The sequence below is a fragment of the Crotalus tigris genome, unplaced genomic scaffold, assembly GCF_016545835.1.
Source record: "Crotalus tigris isolate CLP2741 ecotype Arizona unplaced genomic scaffold, ASM1654583v1 scf7180000019553.37968852642:3898890, whole genome shotgun sequence".
Lineage (NCBI taxonomy): Eukaryota > Metazoa > Chordata > Lepidosauria > Squamata > Viperidae > Crotalus > Crotalus tigris.
In genome coordinates, this window is record NW_024097591.1 from 3475241 (window position 1) to 3488305 (window position 13065).

At 52.1% G+C, this 13065-nt stretch overlaps 1 protein-coding gene across 1 annotated transcript; it reads left to right on the forward strand.

The window, feature by feature from the left end:
• Nucleotides 1-176: 176 nt before the first annotated feature.
• RFX5 (regulatory factor X5) lies at nucleotides 177-6652 on the forward strand. Its single transcript, XM_039363391.1, has 10 exons — nucleotides 177-543; nucleotides 1487-1626; nucleotides 2158-2191; nucleotides 2382-2464; nucleotides 2762-2881; nucleotides 3027-3143; nucleotides 3300-3381; nucleotides 3973-4171; nucleotides 4396-4484; nucleotides 4846-6652. Exons 2-10 carry the CDS (start codon nucleotides 1499-1501, stop codon nucleotides 5989-5991), a joined length of 1998 nt encoding a protein of 665 aa, XP_039219325.1. The 5' UTR covers nucleotides 177-543; nucleotides 1487-1498; the 3' UTR covers nucleotides 5992-6652.
• Nucleotides 6653-13065: the final 6413 nt, after the last annotated feature.

Here is a 13065-nt window from a genome sequence, read left to right on the forward strand (position 1 = left end):
ATCTGAAGCCTTTTTCTCCCCCCCCCCGCCTCCTTCTTCCTAGTTCGCTTCTAAACTGACAGAGCCCCGACCAATTGCCGACATGTTGCCAGGCAGACTTCCCAGCCCCTTCAACCAATCGGCGGCCGCGCCCGGCTTGTATCCGGGTGGAAAAAACCAGAGGCAGCCATTTGCATTACAGCAACCGCCAGTATCCGGGCAGACCTGGCACGGGCTGGCCAATCAGGGAAAAAGAAAAGCCGAGTCTGCCTCTCGCCCGAGACCCACTTTCTTTTTCTCTTTTATTTTCGAGACCGAAAGTGGCCGAGATGCGCGGCGGGGCAGAGACGCGGCCGGGATTTTGCTCTCCGGGAGCCGCCCGAGCAAAGAGGGGGACCCCTTAACCCTTTGCAGGGAGCCAGGCACTTCCGGGGGCTTCCCTTCTGTTTTGGTGCTTCTTTTCCGGCGTGCAAAATGCTCCTTTTCTGTTTGCAATTGGATCGAGCCGTCTAAGGAGAGCGGAGCGTTGCAGGCCGAAGGATTTGCAGCCCGGGGAGGAAATAGGTAAGTCAGTCCCATCCAGAAAGCCACCCTAAATGGCTGATTTTTCAATTATTATTATTGTTATTGTTGTTATTTGCAAAGCTTTGCAAGGGCTACAGTTGCAAAAAACAGAGACAAAGGAGGAGGAAACGGAAGCTAAAAGCAATAAAATGCATCGAAATAACCATACTGGGGAGTCCCGGGGGGCGGGGAGGGGGTTTAAAGCAGCCCCCCCAGAGAAGGGAAGCCTTTTCTAAAAAAACAAGAGGATTGCGAAACTCCTTTGCGGAAAGAGAAGCAGCAATTTTTCAGCTTCGAAAGATACAACGCGCAGCTTTCCTCTCTCTGGGAGAATCAAACATCCATTTGAATTTCCCTCTCCCTGGAAGCTAATTGCCAGCCAAGCTGCAGCAGCCCAGAAGTTTTAAGGTTTTTTTTTTTTCCCTTCCCCATCGGGGGAGAAAAAGTGCCGGGAGGGGGGCAGGTGGGGGCTTTGCACCCAGAAAAGGCTTCCCTGGGCAAAGGAAGTTGCAAAGGTGATGCAAACCTGGTGGCACAGGGAGAGCTTCTCCAGGGCAGGAGGGCTAAACGCGATGATGCAGAGATGCCCTCTTGTGCCCGGCTTGGTGGCACATGTGGGAAGCCACCTTGGAAAGAAAAAACGGGTGGGAAGGATTAAGGAGAAAGGAAAGTTTAAAATAGATCCCTTTTCTCAAGTTCTGAGCTATTTCTGCCACGTTTTTTTTTTTTTTATCAGTCCCGGGTGCAGATTCAAGATCTCTGCTCCCCCCTCCCCCAAGTTTTCCATTGATTAAAAGCTATTATTCGGTGCCACGAGATTTACTCAACTAAGAACAAAGTAAAAAAAAAAAACCTGCAGTGCTTGAAACTGGAGGTTTCATATGAAATTAAATAAAAATAAAAGACTAAGGAGGTCGGGCTCCTTCTCTCCATCTCGTTCAAGGGCACCGATGCCATGGCGGATGACAGCGGCCTGTTGGCAAAGATTGTGGAAAACGGGAGTGAAATTTTGGAGGCCGAGGCGCAGGGAGACTGCAGCACAGAGCCGAACACCTTGCTGCAGAAGCTGAAGAGCGCCATCTCGTAAGGGAGACGTGATTTTCTGATTTTTCTCTTGGGTCTCGGAAACTCAAGAGTCCTGGGTCCAGTTAAGGAAGATGAGGAGAGCGCAGACGGAAACTAAATTCCTAGCCTCGTACAGTTAATATTTTAAAACTCCAAGGCTGCCGTAGTCGGCGCTTCTCCACAAAATGTTCTGCTTAATCTGTGGAACTCCCTGCCACAAGTGTTTGAATCTGAAAGACATGATTGCAAGAGGTATTTTGAAAGACCAGGGGCAATTTTTCTAGAATTAAGTTTAGGGCAGTCATTCTGATTGCTGTTGGAAAAAGAAAAGTAGATAAATTGCCCGTCCAAGTATGTTCTTAGCTAAGGACAGTCAGGCCTGGTCAGTTATAGGATGGGAGGCCACCAGGAATAGACGGGGACCCCCATTCCATCCCAACCCCTTCCCTACTGCTGGCCAGGAAGCAAAGCTCATCCTCCAGGCGCTGAGCTCCCTTCAAAGCAGAATTTTTGCCCTAACGCAATGCATTTTTCCCGTTTTTCCAACAGAAAGTCTATCCAGAGCAAAGTGGACTCCATCTTGGTAAGTTCCTGATCCCTCCACTGGACTCCATGCGTGAGGCTCCTTGCAATGATAGAGATAAACAGCAAGTAAAACATTTTGGGGTGCCATAAGGGTCTGCTCACTGAGCGCAGCTCCTGTCTTGGGGTTTCGCTTCCTACCGATCCTCAGTTTTCTCCCTCTCTCTTTCTCCCGGCGTTTGCCGTAACAGCAAGATGTCCAGAAGTTTTCAGACTACGCCAAACTTTATCTGTATCTTCAGCTGCCTTCTGGGCCAAGTTCAGGAGAAAAAAGGTAAATAAGCATCAGCTTCTGTAGGCTTTGTGGTCCCTGAACGTGTGTGTGTGTACAAGAGAAGAACCATTTGGAAGACATCAGAGCCATTCTGTGGGGGAACCGGGCAGCCTCTAAAGCAGGGGTCTTCCAACTTGGCCCTTTGAGGACTTGGGACAGGAGGTGAAGTCCACAAGTCCGCAAAGGGCCAAGTTGGAGGACCCCTGCTCTAAAGGGAGGGAGGGAAAGAAAGAGATGATAGACACGTAGATAGAGAGAGTGATTCTCTTTCTGATCCAATTCATTTTATTTCCCCAGCTTGGACCTCATTTCTCTCAATTCAGCAGAACAGATGCACGCCTGTACCTGGATACGGAACCACCTGGAGGAGTATCTCGACACCTGCTTGCCGAAGCAAGACGTATACGATGCTTACAAGTGAGTAATCTGGGGAGAGCTACGGCCTTTCTCCCAGGGGGCTGGCTCCCTTGGGTGTCCCAACTGTAGCAGTCCTGGGCTGGCAGGCCACGGCGGGGTGGGTGCCCCGGAAGAAAACATGGCCGCCCTTCATCTCTCTCCGCAGGCGCTACTGCGACAACCTCTGCAGCCGCTCGCTGAGCGCAGCCAACTTTGGCAAGATCATCAGAGAGATCTTCCCGAACATCAAGGCGAGAAGATTGGGGGGACGTGGGCAATCCAAATATCCTTTTTTCCTACGATGGAGGGACTGGAGGGTGGGTGGGGGCCCTTCTCTCCACCTTGGAGGGGGTCCCCAAGAATTTTCGGCCTGCCTTGTTTTCACCTGGCCCTTTGGACTCCAACGTCCCCCTTCGTTGCTCCTTAATTCTCTTCCAACATATTGCTATAGTGGGATCCGTCGCAAAACAGTGGTCAACATGTCTCCGCTGCCCAGCCTGGACCTTAAAGAAACAGAGACCGTAAGCTGTGTGGACTCGCTCGTGAAGCGCCTGCTGCCTTCTTGGGAACTGAGATCGAACTGAGACAGACAAGGCAGCTGGAGCTCGTAGCTTTCTCCCTGAAGAGGCAGACTGTCCCTGCAGCTGGAGGTTCCATGTAGCCCCCAGGAGGCCTTTCCAGCTGGCTTTTTCCATAACCTTTTTAAAGCTTTCCTGCTGTAATGCAGCTCGGGTGGAGTGGTTTTCAGCCACGGGCTGGGGTCTCCTTTGTGGCACCCGTCTCCTGATCAAGAATGACACGCTTGCATTTTTAGTTCAATGAACCATTAATCAGGGGAATGGAAGTTGCGCCCAGAAGGGCCCCATCATTGGGGCTTTTCAAGAAGAGAGTGGAGAGCCGTTTGTCCAGAATGTATAGGGTCTCCTGCTTGAGCAGGGGGTTGGACTGGAGGATCTCCAGGCTCCCTTCCAGCTCTGTTATTCTGTGTGTGACCTTCCCTTCCAGCTGTGTTTGGGGGGGGGCTCCAGGGGTTGGGGAAGGCAGCTCGAGAAGACCCGGGAAGAGGTGGCAGCAGCCGATCCACGGCTGAGGCCAATTCCGTGTCCCTGCAGCTGGAGCGAACGGAGGCCGCCCCCTCCTACAACGACAAGGTGATGGAAGCAGCCTGCACCCTGACCTGCAACTGGGCCGAGAAGATCCTCAAGCGCTCCTTCGACAGCATCGTGGAGGTGGCCCAGTTCCTCCTCCAGCAGCACCTGATCAGCTCCCGCTCGGCCCAGGCCGACCTAATCATGGCCACCGTAGTCACAGGTGGGACCTGGAGATTGGGCTGGGGCACGGCGGGATGGGCTGGCCTGCCTTTGGTCCTGACTTAGTGCCAGGGCAGGGTGGAAGAACTTGAGACCCCCACGGCTTCACACTGGGATCCTCTTTGGGGCTGAGGCTGTCCCCTTCCCCACCTCTCTGCCTGCAACCCCTCCCCTAAAATCCCCAATTGGCTGATATTCCTTTGGTTCAATGTGCCCCGCTTGCAGAGCATCCCGAGAGCTCGTGGGGCAAGCGTCCTCCCCCAAAGAAAAGCGAGCCTGAAGCCGTGGAAAATGCAGCCAAAACACAACCTCAGGTATGAGAGTGTGGCGTGTATCTCTGTGTGTTGGGGGGGGGGGAATTAGCCACCCCAGGAGAAACAGGAGGCTGGGAGACAGGCCAAGTGGACCAGGCAGAGGAATCCCAAAATGTGCTTTGTATAAATCAGATCTGACAAACGGTGGGCGATGTAGACCCCAGACCCAGCTCACGATTAAAGGACCAAACCAGGAACCTCAAGAAAACCCACACATCTGGAAGGAAGGAAACGACAGGCAAACAAAGACCGCCATTTCCCAGCTATGTTACTTCTCAATGTGGGGTCCAAGTAGCCACACAAAGGAACTGAAGGAGCTGGCGGCTTCTCTCATCCTTCCTCTCTGATCTTTGCATTTCAGGCTAAACCAGACAACGCGCCCAAGCCCTCGGCCCCCTCCCCACGGAGCGAAGCCAAGAAGCCGGCGGACGTGCCCCCCAAGAAGGCCAGCAGCCCGCAGGTCAACGCCTTGGTGGCCCGTCTCCCTTTGTTGCTTCCCCGTGTGCAAGTCCAGCCCGGGGACCGCTTGGTGGTGTCTCCTGGGACGGCGGCTGTCCACTCTCCCCACCCCGTCCTGGCTCCTAAGCTTACCCCCACCCCGGTGGGGGGGACGGTTAAAATGGCGCTGTCTGTGGGGACACCCCCTTCCACTCTGCTAGCCTCGGCCGTGAATGGACCCACCAGCCTGGTCAGCCAGCCGGCCGCTGTGCCGGTCATCAACATGGTGCCGGTCATCAATGTGGCGGTCCCACCCGTAGCCGACAACCGGCCAAAGCCCAAAAACACCTCTGGAGGAGCCAGTGCAGTGTCCAGCACTGAAGCCGGGCGGAGCCCTTGTGAACCGCAGAAAATCAGGAGCCCGACCAAGCGGCCAGCAGACCGACCCGGGGAGGTGACCGTGAAGAGGAAGCGTGGCCGCCCGCGGAAAAAGCCGGACGAGCCTCAGCATCCTCCGGAGAACAGCATCCTCCAGAAAGAGCTCTCCAAAGGCAAGGCGGAGTCAGAGCCCGTCGTGGTGTCTGCAGGCGGGAAAGAGCCCCCCGTGGCTTCGAACTCTCCCCCCCAGACCTTGAGAAAAGAGAGTTCCCAGGCAGAGGGCCCCCTGGGATTGGAGCCCAAGAAACCAGCCCCCGAGCAACTGAGGGAGGAAGCCCCGGTCGGGACCAGGAACCTCATTGTGGCTGCCCCCAGGAAGATTTCGCCCTACCACCTCAGCGTCATCCGAACCAGGATGTCGAGTCCCCTAATCCTGCCACCGCCGCCGCCCTTCGGACGGGCTTTACCAGAGTCCCCGCCACTGGACCAGGCAGACAGGCACGACTCCTCCGAAGACGATCTGCAGCCCACGGATCTTTCCCTTAAGTCTCGTCCGCCACTATCCAAGGACTATCCGACAGGCTCAGGCTCCTGGGCGGCCACAGGACGTTTGCAGTGGATTGGCTCAGACCGCAAAAAGTCGGCAGAGGCGGCTGGCAGCTCAGGGGCGACAAGGCAAGGCCCCAGCTGATACCTCTCCCCGTTCCCGGCCTGCGTCCGTCCACGTTTCTCCCAAAGACAAACCCCAGCGCACGTGTGTAGAAAGGGAATGCGGAAGAGCATGAGCCTGCAAGACGCTTCCCTCCACCTCATTTGATCACCGATGCTTCTCTTCTCCAAAGGCTCCAGGTGGGAAAGGCAAAGGGGGGGGGGCTTCAGCAGCCGCCAAGTCAAGGCACGGGGAAGAGCAAAGCGGTCTTCAGGAAAACCGTGGGCAGCGCTCCTAGAAATCCCCTTCTTTGCTAGAGGCAGAACGAGGAGGAGGAGGAGGAGAAGCTTCATTCCCAGAGTTTGACATTTGGGGGGGGCTTATATTTCACCTGGGAGGGAGCTGGAGGGGGGGGGTGTTGTGGCATTTCATGCGGAAATCCTGTGGACACCAGCAGCCTTTTGTGTTTATAGAGACAATCATTTCACAGCCAGCTTCCCAAAGATTTTGCTCTCCCGTTCTGCTTTGTGGTGCTTCCAAGCTGAAGTTTAAAAACCGGGGACAGTTTCACTTCACGCCTGATTCTGTTGGAAGTCTAGGCTTTTTTTGCTCTTTCTCTCTTCCTCACCCTCCCTTTTCCATTTATTGCTTTGTTTGTCAATCCTGAATAAAGTTATGCAGAGTTTTTCTTTTCTTAAAAAAAGGACTCTATTTCTTTTGTCAAGTTAGGACAAAACCCAAAGAACACCAGAACCCTGCTCTCGCTCAGCCCCCTAGGAAGTTTTAGACAGGGCCAGGATCCTCCTCCCTCTCGTCTCTGATCAGGGCCAAACAGCGAACTTAAATCGAGGAACAGCTTCCCTCAGTTTCAGTCTTGGACTACACCTGCCATCCTCCTCAGCCAGAGACAAACGTGACTTTTGGGAATTTTTTTCACCTGTGAAAGCATTGGGAGCCCAGGCTATGGACATACACTTTTATTCTTTAATAGCCCAGTTGAGGGGGGTGACTTTGAACTTGCGAGATCTGGTTAGTACAAGGATGGGAGACCACAGGGAAAGCCAGGGAGTCGAAAAGAAAGACCTTTCTGGGCCCTTGCCAAGAAAGCCACATAGACTACTAGTCCACAAGGTTAAGACGGCTCAGAGACTTTAGGTGTGTTGTTGCGTTGGTCGCAAAGGCGCTGCCTTTTTGACCACTAGGGGTCGCTGTGACACCAGCAGGTGAGCTCTGAGCCTTTGCTTTGGATGATGGTGGTGGTGGTGCTGACCAGCAGATCTGGTGACCAGCAGATCCCTCTGTCCAGCCATTCCTAATTTGGACTGAGCCACGGGACAAAAACGGGAGGAAGTGACAAAAGAAAAACGTGATCCTGTTGTGTTTTGACGCAACTGAGGCAGGGGGGAGAAGTAGGATTTCCAAAGAGCAGATTCTCAGCAAAACTGAATTTTCTTGATTGAGGTGGTGGGTGGAAGCTCATTTCCTTTTGGTCTGTACCACAACTGGGGTGTTTTGGGGGGACACAGCCCCATCCCCAAGCAACTCTGCACATGCCCAGGGAACAAGAGAAAGTCCAAGTGGAACAAGACTCCTTGATCCTCAATAGCTATCAGGATTCTCAAATCCTCCAGGTCATGATTGTCCCAAAGGTGTGCTTTTCAAGGGTTTCCCCCCCCCCCCCGAAGACGTTTTGCTTCTCCTCTGAGAAGCTTCTTCAGTTCTGATCCTCAATGGATTATACAAGAAAACCTCAGCTGGGCAAGGATGAAACCAAGCCTCCAATGAGGACAAGGGACTTTAGTCAGGCCTGGGGATAATAAAACGCCTGAGTCTGTGTCATTCCTGCTGCCGGGAATAACAGAATGGAATGAAGCCCAGAGAACTGCTGAAGTCATCCAGATCCAGCCAGGCTGGTGCGGCTTCCAAGCCCGGCTGGGACATTATGTGCGGGACATTCCAGGCTCCTGAGTCAGGGCTGGTTATCCTGCCAGATTGAAGGTAAACAAGCCTCTGGGATTGGATTCCTGCTTGGCTGATACCTGAACCCGGAGTCGGGGTTGGACAGGGGCAAGTTCCAACATGCAGAAAAGACGCTTGTGGAGATTAGCACGCTCGCCTGTCCCGGAGGCTGCAGAGCTGATTCGCTGATCAAAAGAAGATTTTGTCCATCGGACCCAGCTTGTACCTTCTAACCACAAAGTGCAAGGATATAATTGATCAAAAGTCCTTTCCCCGTCGTTATCTGTTTGTTTCCCTGAACCAGAGGTCGGCCTTCCCTTTCATTATAAAACGTAATAAAAAAATTAAAATCCCCCTTCATTGCCTTAGCTGCCCTTAAGCCAAGGCCGGCTGTATCTCTGTGCGTTGTGCAAAGGCTCCACCTTGGAAACAAACGGAAAACACTGGAAAACACGACCGTTTCAAACGATTTCACTTTGCTTTGGACCAAATGGGAAGGGACAAAGAACAACTGTCAATACTGGATTCCCCCCCCCCCGCTCCTGATCCTAAGCCAGGCAACCCACATTCCCACACAGGGATGAGTGGGAACAAACAGACTAAGTGTACAAAACTCAACTTGAGAACTTTTTTCAAGCAAATCAGAAAAGAGCTGGAAGGGACCTTGGAGGTCATCTAGTCCAACCCCCTGCTCAGGCAGGAAACCCTATACCATTCCAGACAAATGGTTGTCCAGTCTCTTCTTAAAAGCTTCCAGTGTTGGAGCATCCGCAACTTCTGGTGGCAAGTTGTTCCACTGGTTAATTGTTCTCACTGTTAGGAAGTTTTTCCTTAATTCCAAGTTGCTTCTCTCCTTGATTACTTTCCATTCGTTGCTTCTTGTCCTGCCTTCCGGTGCTTTGGGGTACAGGTTGACCCCCTCCTCTTCTCTGTGGCAGCCCCTCAAATACTGGAAGATTGCTATCATGTCCCCCCCCCCAGTCCTTCTTTTCTCTAGACTGCCCATTCCCAAATCCTACAACCGTTCTTCACGTTTTAGTCTCCAGGCCTTTAATCCTCTTACTTGTCCTTCTTGCTAGACAGCAAAAAAGCAAGAATTTCTGCTTGGGGCCCAGAGCAATTTGCTAAAGGTAAATATTACCGCAACGGTTCAGGGTTGCTATGCTAGGAATGTTTGAGTTATTCCCTCTCTCAAAGCTCAAAGAAAAAAGGGGGGAGACAAGGGTTTGTTTGCTGAAACTGCTGGGGAAAAGAAAACTGGTTAAGGTGGTCTGGGGTCTGGAGGTACAAGGATTAAGAAACGCAGAGCTATCTTCTCCCCCCACCCCTTAACAGTCAGCAAGATAACTGAGGCCTGACTAAGCAACGGGTGTGAATCACCCAAGGTTTGCAAGAACAATGAGGCTTTTTTTAGTCTTCTTGCTAACAACCCAGTGGGGGAAAAATGCCAGGAATGAGCTCCACCAGGCGCATTGGTGGGGCAGTCTGCATCGAGGCACTAACCAGAATCAAGGTGCCAAAACCTGATTTAGCTAAGTCCTAAAGGGATTCATTTAGTACATCTCCAAGGCTCCAGAGGGGAAACCAGCTTTTGGACAAATGCTGACTCTTGAATGAGGATGGCCGGTTGCAAAAAAAACCCCAGATTTTATGTATTTGTCCCCACTTCGCTTCCTGGCTGGAAGTTATAAACTACCTATCTTTGCTCAGATTCAAATTAAAGCCAAGAAGGGAAGTCCCACAGAGAGGACACTGTGGCAGCCAGGCTCAGAGAACAGTGGGCCCTTATCCTCTTTCCCCCATGGGGGAAAAACATGCAAGCAGGATGCAAAGGAAGTGGCCTTCCCGTTTCTTGGTCCCGGCCAGGCACCCCTCATAGCTTGGAAAGGGGGGTAAAATCCGCTTAAACCAACATGGTAACCCCTTTGGTAAGCCATGCGGCTGAAATAAGTCTGAAAGCCAAACCAAGCAGAACTGAGTGAGAGTCACCAGGAGGAGTAAGCACTTGTGAAAGGGCTCATGCAGAACACAACCTGCCACAACCAGGAAGGAAGGAAGGAAGGAAGGAATAGAGGGGGAGGGGAGGGAAGGAGGGACGGAAGAAATCTGCCTTCACCACGGGACAATGGACCCTTGGGTTTCCTGTTAGCGTCCCAAAAGCTTAATTGTTGCAGATTTAAAAGTCTGTTAGAAATGCAGGAACGGTGCCAGTGGCATAATAGTAAGGCAAGGCCAAAACACAAGGGAGACGGGTCAGGATTTCTGCAAGGCCAGCTGAGTCTCCTAGTCCTCATGCTCATGAGTCACTGCAAGTCCCAAAATCTTCTCCTGCGGAAAAATCCTCCGAAGGGGAAGGTGCGCCTTGGCTGAGAGGGCCGGGCTGCCTGGCTTTTTCTGCCCAGCAACAGGGCCGGATGCAGCAAAAGCATTTCGCGGAAAACCCACATCTCGCCCACAGCGACTTCCTCCGCCTCGCCACCCAGCATCATCTGAAGTTGTGTGCGACGGTTCAGTGTGGGGGAGACGGGAACCCAACGCTGGATCAGGGGCAGCCTTGGAAAGCATCTCCTCTGGGATGGATCCTGCACAGAAGCACACCTTGAAACCAGGAAAAGGACGGGAAAGACTGCTCCAAAAAGGGGAGTCAGCCAAGGCAGGCTCTTCATGGGCAATTTGATTGTGTAAGAGGCAGATTTAGGCAACCGATTTTCATTCTGGGCAAACCCTTCCGAGGAGCTTCTTTGCAGCCCTCGGCTGCACATGCAAACAGGAATCTGGTTTGTGGGTTTAGGCACCAAATCCTGGCTTTAACCAGGGTTTGCAGAATGAGCCATCATTGCCTGGGTTCCTTGCACACCACTGAGAGGGAGGGAGGGAGGGAACACAGCTCTGGATACAATGAGCAACTGAATAGTTGCAGCAAGGAAGACCCATGGTAGTTTAAAAAATTGGTTTTGGTGGCAACCTCCAATTTATTGCCCCAATTTGTTCTGGACCTTCAAGAACAAACCATCCACCTTTGAAGACAGACTGCCCCATCCGTCCTCTTTGCCGGCTCCCTTGTACCTTGGCTGAGCATGCTGGGGATGAGAGTTGCAGAAGACACACACACAAACACACACGGAGGATGAGGATGGCAGGTATACCCAGGTGCGACTGAGTCACTGCTTTGCAAGCACAAGGACTGTCCGGCAAGGACTGTCCCTGGTCTAAATCCAGACTTGTTTTGTTTCTTATTCAACAACCACATTTCGGTGATGGCCACAAACAGGAATCCCAAGATCCTCTGGTGCTTTTGAAAAGGAAGGAAGGAGTTTCCCTCCCATTGCCAACAGCAACCCCAAATATTTGTGCGTGGAGGAAGCTGCTCGTTCTGCAGGGCAATGAATCATTTGCCCAAAGAGCAGGTGATGTTTGCACTAGCTTAAGCATGAGACTTTAACTCCCCCACGAGCCTTGGGAATTAGGGAGGGCAGGGGAAAGCAGTCAGAGATTTAAGGAAGAAACTGAAAGAGGCAAAAAAAGTTGCAGAAAAAAAAAGGGGGCCAGGACTGAGAAGTTTGGGCTGAGAATGGCTATTGCAATTTCCACCTGACTTTGCTGACCACAGAAACTCCCATCAAAACAGAGCACATCAGAGGGTCTAAAATACCAGTCTAAAATGAAGTTATTTTGGGGTAGTACCTGCAAATTACAAACCCGCCCAATGAGAAGCCCCCAGCATCGGCAGTCCAACACAGAATAAGTCTATTTCAAAATAAGCCAGTCTGGACTGTGGGTCTCAAATCACCCAGGCCTCCATGGCGGAGAAGGGCTCGTCTTACTTTAAGTTTCTTTTCTGGGGAAACAGGAAGTAAAGTACACAGAGACTAGCGGCATTACTGCTTGGTAAACTTTGCAGAGTTTAGAGAAGAGGAAGCCAGGCGGAGAGCAAACACATTTGAAGAGGAGGGTCCTCCCAGAGAGCAAATAAATCCCCCTCCCCAGGGAAAATCAGGGTCCTGGGCTGGGGGGAGGGAAAAGCAACTCTCACAGAAACCCATCTGACCCCCACCCTGAATTAATCTCCCAGCTCACGTAGGCAGGCCACTTGGGAGAAGGCCCAAAGGTTGCATTCCAGCTCTCACGTTGTCATAAGTGGGAGGGGGGCATCCCTCTGTCAGCGTGCAGAGGAGGGGGATATTCCTTACGAGGCGGGTGGAGCATTTTACGCCTAAACAGGCTGGGTGGGCAGGTGTTACACCTCCACAGGCAGGCAACCAGCCTGTGCCAAGAACCCTGGTCAAGCTCGCTGGTTGCAACCAGTCTAGCAGAGCAAGGCTTTTGTGGCAGCCCAGCGCTGGATTCGCACACACAACGCTCAACAGCTGTATTCCAGTTCCATTCACAGCTGGTAGACTCAAAAGAAGCCAGCGCAAACCGCTTCTGTCCTGCACAGCTGTTCAGTTTGATGGCACCTTTTTGCCTTGAATTTTTACCGTCTGCCACAGAAGGGAGCAGAAAGTTGGCCCAAAGAGCCGTTGTTTTTCAGACTTGGCCACTTGTAAGATGAGCCTTGCAACTCTACAATCTCCCGGTTGTACGATGGTAGCTATGGCTGGAAAGAAGCCAGCGCATTTGAAAAGATCCAGAGGGGCAGGTGGACTGCGCAAGTGTGGGGAGACAATTTTGTTCAGGAAAGCTTTTAATCACATTATCGCTTTCAAGGGCTCTTCTCCCCATTTTGGCTCGTATTTTGATTTGTATACTACAGGAAGTCTTCGACACACAACCACAACTGAGCCCAAAGTTTCTGTTGCTGACTGAAATGTTCCTTAAATGAGTTTTGCTCCGTTTTATGACTTTCCTTGCCACTTAAGGGAATCGCTGCAGTGGTTAAGTTAGTAACGCGCTTTTTGAGTGCTGCCTGCGTTTATACTCTATAGGCACCAAGGGTTTCTGCCCTGCAGAATTACTGGCCAATTAGTAATACCCACATATGCAAACACAAACACACTTGCTCTCTGCATGGACAAGTCCAAGCCAACGATAATGTTTCAGAGATGTTTTTTGTTTGTTTTTTTTCTGTCGAGGAGGAAGCACCCAACGGACGGAGGCTGCCCGGGTGCCAAAACAGAAGGACCAGCTGCCCGAGACGCAGCCAGCTGTGGGCAGAGG